Source organism: Dermochelys coriacea, chromosome 4 (genome assembly GCF_009764565.3).
Source record: "Dermochelys coriacea isolate rDerCor1 chromosome 4, rDerCor1.pri.v4, whole genome shotgun sequence".
Classification (NCBI taxonomy): domain Eukaryota; kingdom Metazoa; phylum Chordata; order Testudines; family Dermochelyidae; genus Dermochelys; species Dermochelys coriacea.
In genome coordinates, this window is record NC_050071.1 from 121667404 (window position 1) to 121684567 (window position 17164).

A 17164-nucleotide genomic window follows, 5' to 3' on the forward strand; every position below is an offset into this window, starting at 1 on the left:
TGGAACAGACTTGAAATCCTTTTCAATTCACTGAAACATTCCAGATTTGGTTAGATACCAAGCAATTTGTGTATTGATTTATTTTCCTGTAACTGCCACTGGATTGAAAAATTAGTTATTTGCCCAGTTTTACCGTACACTCCACTCTGGTAATTGATACAGTGACAATCTTCATGTGTACATTTACCATATATATCTTGCATCATGCTGCAGTGTTTTAAGTGTAGAAAAGCCCCAAGTTCTAGAACTGGTTTTTGACAAAAGCCTGGGAATTGACAAGGAACAAAGCCTGACACCTGAGGGCATACACTCAGAGAGATCAGGAAGGAGACAGACTTGCAGGTAGCCCTGTAACCATGATACTAAGAAGAACAAGAGGAAGAAGGTGATATTTAATTGAAATAGAAGTGTTACTTAGCCATTCTTGAGTACGGCTGGACAATTAGCCAAGGGGGGAGTGCAGTATTATCTGGGAGTGTTCAAACAAATTGTTCAGATCACCAGTTTAGATGGGAACAGATCCAATAAGCCTGTCACGTTATTTGTATAACTGAGCATGTACATTTACAAAAAGATGCAGCTTTCCATAGTACTGTAATGTACATCTGAATTGAATCATGAGATGCTCAGCTATCACTTGAATTTTCCCACAGCATCTTTAAGTTATTATTAACCCTTAGCTAAAAGCCAGCATGAAAAGAGCAGTATATCTGTTGTTCATTGTTTTTCAAATACGGCTGTCAATTAATCACAGTTAACTCATGCGATTAACTAAAAAAAAATTATCCCAATTAAAAAAAATTAATTGCGATTAATCGCAGCTTTAATCGCACTGTTAAATAATAGAATACCAATTGAAATTATTAAATATTTTGGATATTTTCTACATTTTCATATATATTCTATTCTGTCTTGTAATTGAAATGAAGTGTATATTATTTTTATTACAAATATTTGCACTGTAAAATGATAAACAAAAGAAACAGTATTTTTCAATTCACCTCATACAAGTACTGTCGTGCAATCTCTTTGTTGGGAAAGTGCAACTTACAAATGTACATTTTTTTGTTATATAACTGCACTCAAAACCAAAACAATGTAAAACTTCGGCGCCTACAAGTCCACTCAGTCCTACTTCTTGTTCAGCCAATCGCTAAGACAAACAAGTTTGTTTATATTTACAGGAGATAACACTGTCCTCTTCTTATTTACAATGTCATGAGAAAGTGAGAACTGGCATTTGCGTGGCACTTTTGTAGCTGACATTGCAAGATATTTACGTGCCAGATATGCTAAACATTCGTATGCCCCTTCATGCTTTGGCCACCATTCCAGAGGACATACTTCTATGCTGAAGACGCTCATTAAAAAAAATGCATTAATTAAATTTGTGTTTGAACTCTTTGGGGGAGAATTGTTTGTCCCCACTTTCTGCCATATATTTCATGTTATAGCAGTCTCGGATGATGACCAGCACATGTGGTTCATTTTAAGAACACTTTCACTTCAGATTTCACAAAACACAAAGAAGGTACCAATATCAGATTTCTAAAGATAGCTACAGCACTCGTCCCAAGGTTTAAAAATCTGAAGTGCCTTCCAAAATCTGAGAGGGACGAGGAGTGGAGCATGCTTTCAGATGTCTTAAAAGAGCAACATTACAATGCGGAAACTATAGAACCCGAAGCACCAAAAAAGAAAATCAACCTTTTGCTGGTGGCGTCTGACTCAGATAATGAAAATGAGCATGCGTGTATTCGCATTGCTTTGGATTGTTATCGAGCAGAACCCATCATCAGCATGGACGCATTTCCCCTGGAATGGTGGTTGAAGCATGAATGTTTAGCATATCTGGCATGTAAATATCTTGCAATGCCGGCTACAACAATGCCATGAGAACTCCTGTTCTCACTTTCAGATGACAGTGTAAACAAGAAGCGGGCAGCATTATCTCCTGCAAATGTAAACAAACTTGTTTTTTTGAGCAATTGACTGAACAAGAAGTAGGACTGAGTGGACTTGCAGGCTCCAAAATTTTACATTGTTTTATTTTAATGCAGTTTTTTGTACATAATTCTACATTTGTAAGTTCAACTTTCACAATAAAGAGATTACTACAAAGCAGTCATTACCTACGTACTTGTATTAGGTGAATTGAAAAATACTATTTCTTTTGTTTTTTTACAGTGCAAATACTAGTAATCAAAAACAAATATAAAGTGAGCATTGTGCACTTTGTATTCTGTGTTGTAATTAAAATCAATATATTTGAAAATGTAGAAAACATCCAAAAACATTAAAATAAATGGTATTCTATTATTAACAGTGTGATTTATCGCAATTAATTTTTTTAATCGCTTGACAACCCTATTTTCAAATGCTTTCAATTTTGGCTTGCTGAATAATCCTTGTGTCCCTTGAAACATCTCCATTGTAATTTTCCTGGATTCCACAGAAATCTGCCATTTGACAGAAGCCCTCTTCGCCATAGAGATTCCTTTGGCTGAAAGAAAGCTAGAGTCAACCCTCAAAGGGACAAAGTAGAAGAGGGCATGTCAGGAAATGCATTTATAAGTGACCTCCCCTTTCATTTCCCAGTGTGCTTTTCTTGAGAATAAATGAAAAATGGAGAGCAAACATTTGTGACTAAAATGTTAGTGATTTATTAAATTGGAAACTAGAAGTCTCTCTGCAGTGTTATTATTAAACTTTTATTAAAATACTAATAAGTATTATATATTTTTATAATATATAATTTATTATTATACAGTTTATATATTTAAATAATAAAAATGGCTGACAAAATGAAACGTGAGTAATATTGAGTGGTTATTATGTGAGTCCTCAGTGTAGAGCACGTATATAACTATACTAATTCTAGTATACTACTTATATTACTAATTCTAGCCCAAATGGGGTGGTTCCAAACTTTAGAGTTGTTCAAATCTCTGGTTTGGTTAAGGCCCATCTCTAGACTTCATGGAAGCTTTTCCTAGATATTGCTGGAGCTCACATCAATACACTTGTAATAAGTTAAAAATACACTGTGCTGTCCTTGCTGTAATCATATTATTTGCTTTAGATGAGTGTTATTTCAACATGGTGTTATTACTGAGAGAGGTGATTTTTCTTTAAGAAAACCCATCAGGGAGAATGGCATATATTTCAGTGGGGCCATACACTTTTAAAGCAGTCATTACCTATCTCTGTGGCCTGTCAGAAAAAGGTTGTTGCTGGTGCCTGAGTTTGTACATGAGTAATAATGCAGTTCTGAGAATCTGGTGGCTTTATCTCTGCTTCTATGTCTTGAATGGAACGTGCCTTGAATGCTGAAGGCTTTTGTGCTTTTGATTCCTGAAACCCACTTCATTAAGTTGTGCTGCATTAAAAAAAGTGTGTGCGTGTTTGTGGGAAATTCATACCCTTTAGCACAGATGGATAGGGAGCAGTGACTTATAGGGCATTCAGAATTTGCTGCTTATGCTGGAATTTCTCACTGAAAGCTAAAACTGTTATCTGCAGTGTTCCTAAGAGCAGCAGCTCAGGCCTGATCTAAGAAATCAGTTGAGTTAATCCTTCACAGCTTCTCACTGTGGCTTATAAAGTTCCAGTCCCTTGGTAAAGCAAAAGCAGAAATCACATCCAGTACAAATAAGCAACACTTATCTGTGTAACACTTTTAAAAATCCTTCTTCACTCTTTGCACCAGTTGAACACATGGGCATTTTAAACTAATTTGTGTCCTTGAAACACCTACTTCATGGGTTTTAGAAAGGAGAGAGAGCTCAGGGGTATTTATCTGGTATGATAAGCATAGTTATTTTTTTCTGGCTCCAGAATTCTTTTGAGCTTTTGGATCATCAGCAATTTCCAGCTGCAGACTCCACCCAACCTACCCCACCAAAGACATCTGAGTAGCTTTTTAAAGGAATGTTACATGTCTCTCTAGATGGGGGATCAAAATGTTCAATATATTTGAAAACATTAAAATCAGGAATGTTGCATGTCTCTTTACTGGTGGGTTTTCATAGGCATGCAAAATCCCTAGAATAGCGACACTGGTATGAGCTCAGTTTAACAAACAAACAAACAAAAAAATTATTTGTTACTGGAAGAGGGTTTTCTTCCCTCAGAACAGCTTCCCTCCCTCCTGGAGGTAGGAACAACACAGTCTTCAACTTTTCAGAGTTACTTCCAGAGGTGTAGGTCCTTCCCATCTGGAAAAGCTACATCTGCTAGGGTCTATATGTGTAGCAGGAAATCCTTTCTTCACTACATACTGAAAAATGACAGCTGTTTGCATATGCAAAGTCCTTTTGAACTTGAAACTTGCTTAAAATGATCAAAGTTGGACATTCTATTTGCATGCTGCCTCCAGCTTCAGCATTTGCGCAAATAATTTTTGTCAGGCACTTAAGTCAGTGGAAACTGATGGCTTCTCAACACTTCCCAAGAGCAGCTCCGTTCCAGAATCATATAACATGGTTATGCACAGTAATTTGTGCTTATTTTGCTCAGGCTATTGCAGGTGCAAAATTAGAAGCTGGGTTGGGATGTATGGACAAGAAAGATAGGGCTAGCCCCACTTCTTTGACCCCGTCAATCTTGACTGATAGAGAGGAGGCCTTCAAAAGGGAGGAAGTTGCAGTCCGCACCCAGGGGTGTACAAGGAAGATTGCCCTAAGCAGCAGACTGCAGGATTGACTCCTGAACCCACAGAGGGAACTCCTAGCCAGGGGATCTGAAACCCGACCCTGAGGAGAGTACAGCGGACTCCCAGGGTAAGATGGACAGGTTGAGTCTGACTCAGAGTCCAGCTCAAGTGGTTGCCTCAACTTCCCCTCTGTTCTGGTGCTGGATCATTGGCAGCACTGTAGACTCACTGATCCCCCTCTTTGCTGGGAACACAGGGAGGGAATACCCCTGAATATGTCAGGGCTTGTGGCTTTCATTTTGATCCCCCATCTGGAAAGACTTAAGAAGGCCCACAAAGGGGAGAGCACCCCCAGGAAATACTAAGGAAATGAGGCCTGTGCTAGAACACCCAGGATAGGTAACTGGACGTGGTCAGTTCCTTCCACCTCTAGGGGAGGAACCACTGATGACTCTGTTACAGGATCTCTTTGAAATTTGGCTTGGTAGTTTTTGTGATTGATTCTGTGAATCATTAAGCTACAGATGGTGTTTAATATATTAACAGTTCACCTCCATAAATAGAGGACAGAAGAGAACTGGAATTTCAGACTTCGGTGTTAAGCAAGGTGCAACTTTAACATAGTAGAGTTACACAGGTAAACACCAGTTCTGAATTTTTACTGTTACATATATTTAGATGTTAACTAGTAATGAGCCTACTTAAAAAGGAGTAATATGCAGAAGAGCTATTTGAAAATGTTTGCATTATTTTTTGTCAAAAATGGCATTTTAAAAAAGTGAAACATTATTTTTTAAAAGAAGAAGTCTATGTTGGAAATTTTCCATTATTTGCAAAATTTTTCATGATATCTTTTAACAGTTATTTTCCAAAATCATGTTAACATTCTTATCCCATGTTTTGTTTACTGAAAACCAGTTTATTGATGAGCAGATGGTTTTAATAATTTTCTTAGATCAGGCCTGAGTGCTCTCAGGAACACTGCAGTTACCATTTTTAGCCTTCAGTGACAAAATCCAGCATAAACAGCAAGTTCTGGATGCCCTATAAGTCACTGCTCCCTGTCCATCCATCTGTATTTTTATAAGCTGTCTTATGCAGGTGGCATGTCCATTATGATAATGGCTTGCCCATTATTTTAACAGTCTGTAAATCTATTCATTTTTTAAAAAAGCCATCAAACTCATTGATAGCAAACTTATTTCAAATAAGATGCTCCTAAATATCACTTAGAACTTCAGGAGAATCCAAATACGTCCTAATAATACTTTGTAGTTGACACATTCAATTACTTTCTGAGGACAAAATATCCCTAGCAAGCAACTATGGGGCAAATCCTCAGCTAGTGTAAATTGCCATAGTTCCATTGAAATCAAGGGAAGGTAGGTTGATTCACTGAAGACAGCAGGAGATGTTGGGTTGTCCATGGATTCTACTGGCTTTCTTTACAATTTCGTTTGCCCCGGAAATAGTTGTCCAAAGAGAGAAGACCCTCATGTGGAACTTGACTGCTCTTCCATATATGAATGAGAATCCATCTGAATCTGCTGGTATAGTGGAAGGATGTTGAAGTGCGGAAGAATAACAGAGCTTGGGTAGAGTTACAAGATGACTGGTGTGGTGAAAGAAGGCTGTGGTAAGGATAGGGAACTGGATTCTGCTTAGTGGAGAGAGGAAGGATGTCACTATAAGTATGCTGCAGCTGGAAGGACAGAGAGAGTATGACCTGGTGGTATTGCATGGGAGGAAGGACAGTAAGAAGTTTAACCTTGCACTCTAATCTTCCTGAATATAAACTTGTCCAATTTGTACATGTTGGAACACATGCTCTCATTTTGTCATGTGATCTGCTCTCCCTGGACTGTAGAAATTCCAGTTGCTGACAGATTCGGACAGAACATCCTCATTTTTCCTTGAACCATTTGTGTTGGCAAATGTGGATGCTGGTCAAAACCTAAGGTACGCTGATATTCCTTCTCCCCTCCAGGCAGAGTTCCAAATAAACTTTGTGGATACAGCAAGAGCCCTCCACACAACACCTCTGCCAATCTGGACCCTTCTGCTTGGGCACAGTACAGATATTAAGATGAATTTAGACCATACATCTGCTTGAAACTCTTCTCTGATTTTTTCACAGCTAGTGTGTCCCAGAAAAACAAGAATTTGACTGTTTAAAATGATCTTAGGTTTCAGAGTAGCAGCCATGCTAGTCTGTATTCGCAAAAAGAAAAGGAGTACTTGTGGCACCTTAGAGACTAACAAATTTATTAGAGCATAAGCTTTCATGAGCTACAGCTCACTTCATCGGATGCATTTGGTGGAAAAAACAGAGGAGAGATTTATATACACACACACACAGAGAACATGAAACAATGGGTTTATCATACACACTGTAAGGAGAGTGATCACTTAAGATAAGCCATCACCAACAGCAGGGGGGGGAAAGGAGGAAAACCTTTCATGGTGACAAGCAGGTAGGCTAATTCCAGCAGTTAACAAGAATATCAGAGGAACAGTGGGGGGTGGGGTGGGAGGGAGAAATACCATGGGGAAATAGTTTTACTTTGTGTAATGACTCATCCATTCCCAGTCTCTATTCAAGCCTAAGTTAATTGTATCCAGTTTGCAAATTAATTCCAATTCAGCAGTCTCTCGTTGGAGTCTGTTTTTGAAGCTTTTTTGTTGAAGTATAGCCACTCTTAGGTCTGTGATCGAGTGACCAGAGAGATTGAAGTGTTCTCCAACTGGTTTTTGAATGTTATAATTCTTGACGTCTGATTTGTGTCCATTCATTCTTTTACGTACAGACTGTCCAGTTTGGCCAATGTACATGGCAGAGGGGCACTGCTGGCACATGATGGCATATATCACATTGGTAGATGCGCAGGTGAAGGAGCCTCTGATAGTGTGGCTGATGTGATTAGGCCCTATGATGGTATCCCCTGAATAGATATGTGGACAGAGTTGGCAACGGGCTTTGTTGCAAGGATAGGTTCCTGGGTTAGTGGTTCTGTTGTGTGGTGTGTGGTTGCTGGTGAGTATTTGCTTCAGATTGGGGGGCTGTCTGTAAGCAAGGACTGTTACCCAACATTCCACACAAAGATGGACTACAAGCCGTCAGGAACAGTATCCCCGATACTGTCACGGCTAACCTGGTGGCAGAACTTTGTGACTTTGTCCTGACCCATAACTATTTCACATTTGGTGACAATGTATACCTTCAAATCAGCGGCACTGCGATGGGTACCCGCATGGCCCCACAGTATGCCAACATTTTTATGGCTGACTTAGAACAACGCTTCCTCAGCTCTCGTCCCCTAATGCCCCTACTCTACTTGCGCTACATTGATGACATCTTCATCATCTGGACCCATGGAAAAGAAGCTCTTGAGGAATTCCACCATGATTTCAACAATTTCCATCCCACCATCAACCTCAGCCTGGACCAGTCCACACAAGAGATCCACTTCCTGGACACTACGGTGCTAATAAGCGATGGTCACATAAACACCACCCTATATCGGAAACCTACTGACCGCTATTCCTACCTACATGCCTCTAGCTTTCATCCAGATCATACCACTCGATCCATTGTCTACAGCCAAGCGCTACGATATAACCGCATTTGCTCCAACCCCTCAGACAGAGACAAACACCTACAAGATCTCTATCATGCATTCCTACAACTACAATACCCACCTGCTGAAGTGAAGAAACAGATTGACAGAGCCAGAAGAGTACCCAGAAGTCACCTACTACAGGACAGGCCCAACAAAGAAAACAACAGAACGCCACTAGCCATCACCTTCAGCCCCCAACTAAAACCTCTCCAACGCATCATCAAGGATCTACAACCTATCCTGAAGGACGAGCCATCGCTCTCTCAGATCTTGGGAGACAGACCAGTCCTTGCTTACAGACAGCCCCCCAATCTGAAGCAAATACTCACCTGCAACCACACACGACACAACAGAACCACTAACCCAGGAACCTATCCTTGCAACAAAGCCCGTTGCCAACTCTGTCCACATATCTATTCAGGGGATACCATCATAGGGCCTAATCACATCAGCCACACTATCAGAGGCTCCTTCACCTGCGCATCTACCAATGTGATATATGCCATCATGTGCCAGCAATGCCCCTCTGCCATGTACATTGGCCAAACTGGACAGTCTCTACGTAAAAGAATGAATGGACACAAATCAGACGTCAAGAATTATAACATTCAAAAACCAGTTGGAGAACACTTCATAACATCCTCTTTTATGACAACTTTATTCACTTAATTCAGGTCTTTTATTCTGAGTAGTGAGACTAAGCAGGAATCTTTAGACAAGTATCTTGTTCTTCTCTGCCTGGATCATTCAGTTGTTACCTTGATACAAATGCAGACATAATTCCTCCTGAGTTGGTACTCTCTGATGGCTCTTTTGTAGGAATCTTGGAACCATCTCTCTATGAAAATTGGAGAATTTTAAAAGAATTTTGTCAGGAACTTGCCCCTAGGCAAGTCAATGACCTGGCATTCCTTTCCCTACAAAATGCACTAGTTCCCCATCTATGACTTGCATTTGGTTCTGTATAATTTCAGTATGCCTGCTTGATGCCAGCAGGTTTTAGTTGTAACTTTAAATCCTGTTTTATCCATTACCTCAACCAAATTAGGTTTAGAGTCTGTCCATTCTTATTTTCTTCTGTATTTTAGTTAGACTGACACAATATAAAACACTATGCATTTGATTTCTACGTACCAACCTGAATTGCTCAGAATTGCACATTTATTTTATAAATACATCATTGTATAGCAGCAGGTTATGCAACACTGTACAATGAAAGGATCAAAGCCACACAGATATCGCTATAAAAATATATAAACCTGAAATTTGATCCCAAAGCAATGTCAATATATGCATGAGGGTGCTGAGTATATGTGCATGTGCAAAAACCTAGATCAGTCAGTATAAATACATAACAGTTAACAGTCCCTGCCTTACTTTTTTCTGGGTTGGTGAAGAGAGAAGGGAATTAATGGAAATGTTAAATGTCCTGTTGGTTGTTTCCATGATCCTGGCCCATGACTTGCCATCCTGGCAAGATCCTGGCCCATGACTTCATCCCTTTTATGCCACTCTGGCAGTGCAAAGAAAACAGAAAGCTGCCCTAAGAGGGCAGCTACGTATTTTTCTGATTTAGGGGAATCTCTGGGTGGTGAAAAAAGGGCATTGCTGGCTCTGTATGAGCTATTCCCCATTCCCCAGCATCAGAAACATCCCTGGTTGGACTAGGGCATGATCAGGGTAGGAGGAGCTATGGCTAAACCAGGCAGTGCTCTGGACATTTCACAGCAAAAGGGTCCCAAGAGGACCATTCTAACTGGTGTAATTTCAAGCAACGCTTATGCTTTGAGCTACTCTTTGAAGATACAATCAAGGAGCTCCTGGGCTCCTTGCTCAGTTTTTACTCTTGCTGTACTCGATCAAGTTTCCATTGTCTTTAGTGGTATGGAGTAAGTGACAATAGAGAGAGCTGATCAACAGGAAAACAGCAGAATGCAGCTATAAGGAATCAAATAATCTTGCTGAATTTTCTCTCAAATTGTTCCATTGGGAGATAGGATTTATTTCCGCACCCAAGTCACAGGGGCTTGCACATAAACCCAACAGGCTCCTCTAGAATTGCGAGAGTTATCCATGTGAGGCAAGTGCCCCCTATGGCCTGAACTCCTTTGAGCTGCAGTGATCGGGCTTCCTCAGATGGGAAAATCCCAAATATGGAGGGTCATGTGGCACAACTGAACCATGAATGAGGCATACAGGATTTGGTCCAGAATGTTTAGGGTTCAGGTTTTTAACTTATAGATTTGCCATATTGTTTGCTTTTTTCAGTAACTGCAGTGATACGTACTTAAAACAGTCACAAAAGTTTGACTAATTGTAGTTCTTCCATGAAAACAAGGCTATGCGTGCACGCTACCTTTAACTGTAACACACGTGTGTAGTTTTGTGCTTAAGACCTATTGGAGGTAAAGCATTTGCTTTGCTGTTTAAGTCTCAGTACTGCACTGATGATCTGAAAAAGAAACAGATGTGTGAATGTCTTCAGTAAAGATAGTTTCATAGTAAGTCTACTTTCAGTCTTAAACATCTTGTGCTAAATCCTTCTCCCACTGAGTGCACACACTCCCTCCGAAATCAACTTCTTCCAGTAAATTCATGGTGAGCAGGATTTAGTCTCTTTAAATACACCCTAGGTAAATAACCTGAGGCCATTAATACTGTAGTGGAGGCCTCTGATACTGCATTGATGATAAGCATTTTCACAGGTTTATCTAAAAATATCGGTGCCAATTTCATAGAATCATAGAATATTAGGGTTGGAAGAGACTTCAGGAGGTCATCTAGTCCAATCCCCTGCTCAAAGCAGGACCAACACCAACTAAATCATCCCAGCCAAGGCTTTGTGAAGCGGGCCTTAAAATCTCTAAGGATGGAGATTCCACCACCTCCCTAGCTAACCCATTCCAGTGCTTTACCACTCTCCTAGTGAAATAGTGTTTCCAAATATCCAACCTAGACCTCCCCCACTGCAACTTGAGACCATTGCTTCTTCTTTATCTGCTTGTGGTCATGGACATGTACTGAAGTCATAACAATTCCTGTGGTTTTGTATGTGTTTTATATCTGTGACTGTAAGATATTGTATAGCATCAGTACAACTCTATCACTTTGTAGAATTGGATAATACAGAGAGGCCAACAATTTTTCTCAAGCTTTGAGCATTGCTCGATAGTTGCAAGTCCATTCTACTACCTAATAACCTAACAACATAAAAAATTAAATTGCCGGCATGGAAGCATCAAAAGTAGACACCTGGTGTTACAAAGTACATTTCAGAGATGGTTGAAATACTGGGGCCTTTGGGAAGCACTTATAGCTGTTCAATGTTTCTTTCAGGTCATCGGATTTTGGGACATTATATACAAAGCTGAATCTGCAGCCCGGGATTACGACAGTCATTGACAATTTCTACATTTGTCCCACCAACAAAAAAAAGGTATGTGGCAAGAAAGTATTCCTCTTTCCTAGAGATCCAGTAGCTCAGGCTAGAAAACTCTCACAGAGGAGTTAAGACTCCAGTAATTAGTTCAGTAAAGCACATTCTCCAGAGCTAAAATATAAAAGAGTAATTTTCACAAACATGTTGATGACCTTCAGTAGAACTGTGACCTCTGGAAATGGGATATACATTTTAGAGGGACTATGCCAAGCAATGATGAGGTAGTTGCTGAAGGTGGAAGGGCAAGGAAGAAGAGAAGAGAGGCTAGTCCTATAGGAAAAGGGGAAGAGTCAAGGGAGACTACACCAAATATGAGCCCCAGGGGGATACAGGATGGGTTGAAGAGGATTATAAGGGAAAATAGGAATGGAAAGAACTTGCAGCCAGAGAGAACAGGGGAGAGACTGGAGAATAGCACTGTCACCAGGAAAAGGCAGGTCTATGTGATAGGGGACTCTTTATTGAGAAGAATAGACAGGCCTGTAACCAGAGCAGATCCAGAGAATAGAAGGGTGTGCTGTCTTCCGGGTGCTAAGATACAGGATGTAGACCTGAGGTTGAAAAGGATCCTAAAGGGAGCGGGAAAGAATCCCCTAATTATCCTTCATGTGGGAACAAATGATACGGCTAGATTCTCACTGGAAAGTATTAAGGGAGACTATGATAGGCTGGGGAAGATGCTTAAGGAAATTGAGGCTCAGGTGATCTTTAGTGGGATCCTGCCTGTTCCTAGAGAAGGGCAACAAAGGTCTGACAAGATTATGACTGTCAATAGATGGCTTAGGCAGTGGTGCTATAAGGAGGGCTTGGGGATGTATGGCCACTGGGAGGCATTCATGGACAGAGGACAGTTCTCTCGGGATGGACTTCATCTGAGTAGGGAAGGAAATAGACTTCTAGGATGGAGGCTGGCACAACTGATAAAGAGAGCTTTAAACTAGGAATTTGGGAGAGATGGTTGGGAGATGTCCAGGTAAACGCCACACCAGATTTTAGCATTGAGAGGGAAGAAGATGAAGTAAGAAAGGATACAGCCGTGGGTAGGAGAATGTATATAAGGAGTGAGGGCAGTGTGGATACTAGTCTAATAGGTTATACTGGCTGTAGAATGACTGTGCCTAAAATGTGAGCGAGGCCAAACAGCAAAAATTAAGATGTTTGTACACCAATGTGAGGAGCCTAGGTAACAAAATGGAGGAACTAGAGCTACTGGTACAGGAAGTGAAACCAGATATTATAAGGATAACAGAAACATGGTGGAATAGTAGTCATGACTGGACTACAGGTATTGAAGGGTATGTGCTGTTTAGGAAAGACAGAAATAAAGGCAGAGGTGGTGGAGTAGCATTGTATATCAATGATGAGGTAGACTGTAAAGAAATAAGAAGCGATGCAATGGATAAGACAGAGTCCGTCTGGGCAAAAATTACATTGGGGAAGATAACTAGTAGAGCCTCTCCTACGATAGTGCTTGGGGTGTGCTATAGACCTCCGGGATCTAATTTGGATATGGATAGAGCCCTTTTTAATGTTTTTAATAAAGTAAATACTAATGGAAACTGCATGATCATGGGAGACTTTAACTTCCCAGATATAGACTGGAGGACCAGTGCTAGTAATAATAATAGAGCTCAGATTTTTCTAGATGCGATAGCTGATGGATTCCTTCATCAAGTAGTTGCTGAACCGACTAGAGGGGATGCCATTTTAGATTTGGTTTTGGTGAGTAGTGAGGACCTCATAGAAGAAATGGTTATAGGGGATAATCTTGGCTCAAGTGATCATGAGCTAATTCAGTTCAAACTGAACTGAAGGATTAACAAAAATAAATCTGCAACTAGAGTTTTTGATTTCAAAAGGGCTGACTTTCAAAAATTAAGCAAATTAGTTCGGGAAGTGGATTGGACTGAAGAATTTATGGATCTAAAGGTAGAGGAGGTCTGGGATTACTTTAAATCAAAGCTGCAGAAGCTATCGGAAGCCTGTATCCCAAGAAAGGGGAAAAAATTCATAGGCAGGAGTTGTAAACCAAGCTGGATGAGCAAGCGTCTTAGAGAGGTGATTAAGAAGAAGCAGAAAGCATACAGGGAGTGGGAGATGGGAGGGATCAGCAAGGAAAGCTACCTTATTGAGGTCAGAACATGTAGGGATCAAGTGAGACAGGCTAAAAGTCGAGTCGAGTTGGACCTTGCAAAGGGAATTAAAACCAATAGTAAAAGGTTCTATAGCCATATAAATAAGAAGAAAACTAAGAAAGAAGAAGTGGGTCCGCTAAACACTGAGGATGGAGTGGAGGTTAAAGATAATCTAGGCATGGCCCAATATCTAAACAAATACTTTGCCTCAGTCTTTAATAAGGCTAAAGAGGATCTTAGGGATAATGGTAGCATGACAAATGGGAATGAGGATATGGAGGTAGATATTACCATATCTGAGGTAGAAGCAAAACTCAAACAGCCTAATGGGACTAAATCGGGGGGCCCAGATAATCTTCATCCAAGAATATTAAAGGAATTGGCACCTGAAATTGCAAGACCATTAGCAAGAATTTTTAATGAATCTGTAAACTCAGGAGTTGTACCAAATGATTGGAGAATTGCTAATATAGTTCCTATTTTTAAGAAAGGAAAAAAAAGTGATCCAGGTAACTACAGGCCAGTTAGTTTGACATCTGTAGTATGCAAGGTCCTGGAAAAAATTTTGAAGGAGAAATTAGTTAAGAACATTGAAGTCAATGGTAAATGGGACAAAATACAACATGGTTTTACAAAAGGTAGATCGTGCCAAACCAACCTGATCTCCTTTTTTGAAAAAGTAACAGATTTTTTAGATAAAGGAAACGCAGTGGATCTAATTTACCTAGATTTCAGTAAGGCGTTTGATACCGTGCCACATGGGGAATTATTAGTTAAATTGGAGAAGATGGGGATCAATATGAACATCAAAAGGTGGATAAGGAATTGGTTAAAGGGGAGACTGCAACTGGACTTACTGAAAGGCGAACTGTCAGGCTGGAGGGAGGTTACCAGTGGAGTTCCTCAGGGATCAGTTTTGGGACCAATCTTATTTAATCTTTTTATTACTGACCTTGGCACAAAAAGTGGGAGTGTGCTAATAAAGTTTGCAGATGATACAAAGCTGGGAGGTATTGCCAATTCAGAGAAGGATCGGGATATTATAAAGGAGGATCTGGATGACCTTGTAAACTGGAGTAATAGTAATAGGATGAAATTTAATAGTGAGAAGTGTAAGGTTATGCATTTAGGGATTAATAACAAGAATTTTAGTTATAAGTTGGGGACGCATCAATTAGAAGTAACAGAAGAGGAGAAGGACCTTGGAGTATTGGTTGATCATAGGATGACTATGAGCTGCCAATGTGATATGGCTGTGAAAAAAGCTAATGCAGTTTTGGGATGCATCAGGAGAGGCATTTCCAGTAGGGATAAGAAGTTTTAGTACCATTATACAAGGCACTGGTGAGACCTCACCTAGAATACTGTGTGCAGTTCTGGTCTCCCATGTTTAAAAAGGATGAATTCAAACTGGAGCAGGTACAGAGAAGGGCTACTAGGATGATCCGAGGAATGGAAAACTTGTCTTATGAAAGGAGACTTAAGGAGCTTGGCTTGTTTAGCCTAACTAAAAGAAGGTTGAGGGGAGATATGATTGCTCTTTATAAATATATCAGAGGGATAAATACAGGAGAGGGAGAGGAATTATTTCAGCTCAGCACCAATGTGGACACAAGAACAAATGGGTATAAACTGGCTACCAGGAAGTTTAGACTTGAAATTAGATGAAGGTTTCTAACCATCAGAGGAGTGAAGTTTTGGAATAGCCTTCCAAAGGAAGCAGTGGGGGCAAAAGATCTATCTGGCTTTAAGATTCTACTCGATAAGTTTATGGAGGAGATGGTATGATGCGATAATGGGATTTTGGTAATTAATTGATCTTTAAATATTAAGGGTGAATAGGCCTAATCCCCTGAGATTGGATATTAGATGGATGGGATCTGAATTACCCGGGAAAGAATTTTCTGTAGTATCTAGCTAGTGAATCTTGCCCATATGCTCAGGGTTTAGCTGATCACCATATTTGGGGTCAGGAAGGAATTTTCCTCCAGGGCAGATTGGAGATGCCCTGGAGGTTTTTCGCCTTCCTCTGTAGCATGGGGCATGGGTCACTTGAGGGAGGATTCTCTGCTCCCTGAAGTCTTTAAACCACGATTTGAGGGCTTCAATAACTCAGACATAGGTGAGGTTTTTCATAGGAGTGAGTGGGTGAGATTCTGTGGCCTGCGTTGTGCAGGAGGTCGGACTAGATGATCAGAATGGTCTCTTCTGTCCTTGGTATCTATGAATCTATGATCTTACGATCTTTCAATTTTTAGAATATCTGTGTGGACAAAAACTGTGGGCAGGCCTAAGGGTGAGTGTAGTCTGTGAGGCCATTGATTAAGGAGCGGGATTCAGCCCCCAGAAACTGTAGTTCCTCTGAGAGCCACGCAAACCTTGTAATCCGCTGTAGACAAATGACCATCTCTACATAGGGTCTGTCTTGCTGCATCAGCTTCGGGGCCTCCTGACTCCATTTGGCCTCTCTAGCAGGGCGGCTGCATTGGAGCTGTACTGCCCGCTCTTCCCCTGCCTGCAGCTTCCTCTGGAGCTCACATTGAGAGGGTTCTGCTACACTAAGGTTGGTGTAGCTGAGCTGGCTACAGGCCCTCACCCCCCTGCCTCATTCTATGCACAGATTCTCAGCTTTTTGCATGTTCTTTGGTGAGGCCTAAGGCTGGACTGAGCTGGTGCTGTGGAAATGGTTGATAATCCCTCCACTGGGGAAGAAGATGGAAATTCTCATGCTGAGCTTCAGGGAATGAAGTTACATCACTGAAAAGATTTTTTTTTAAACTTTTATTTAAAAATTCCCCTGCACTGTTGGTGACCCCAGTAGCATTTATGTTAGTGCATGAGGAACTGAAGTGAAATGAACTATAAACAAAGGTGAATTTGACCAGTTAAAGGTGGCTGCCTGTGATGAATGGAAAATAGAATGCAAAGAAACATGGTATTTATAAAAAAATATTTTTTACACTTCTTGCTGTTTTAATTATGTAAAGTTTTGTAAATAACAAGTGCAATAAGACATCTATGAATAAAGAATTTTATCTTGAAAAGTTCCTTTCAACCACAGGATAAAGTAGAAGAATTGATTTCATACAGGGTCTATTATTAGACGGACAATTTTAGCTGTAGTTATCTATTTGTTCTGGCTAATCAAAAATCAGTGATAAACTCAAGGAACCTGCCTGGGTGATTAAGTGCTGTTTTTATTTCTCCTGGTATTGTGGCTGGAGTCTCCGTGACCTACTGAAGCAGTAGACGAGTTAGATAATATGTATTTAATCTGCTGCAAACCTGGTAACAGTTTTCTTATTCATCAAAGTGG

General features: G+C 40.4%; 1 protein-coding gene across 4 annotated transcripts in view; it reads left to right on the forward strand.

The window, feature by feature from the left end:
- Positions 1-17164, forward strand: part of SORCS2 (sortilin related VPS10 domain containing receptor 2) — an 847342-nt gene that overhangs the window by 472894 nt on the left and 357284 nt on the right. For all 4 annotated transcript variants that reach the window (XM_038400342.2, XM_043512489.1, XM_038400346.2 and 1 more), the window contains exon 3: positions 11611-11710. In XM_038400342.2, coding sequence (XP_038256270.1) covers positions 11611-11710 — 100 coding nt within the window. The remainder of the gene's footprint in view (positions 1-11610; positions 11711-17164) is intronic.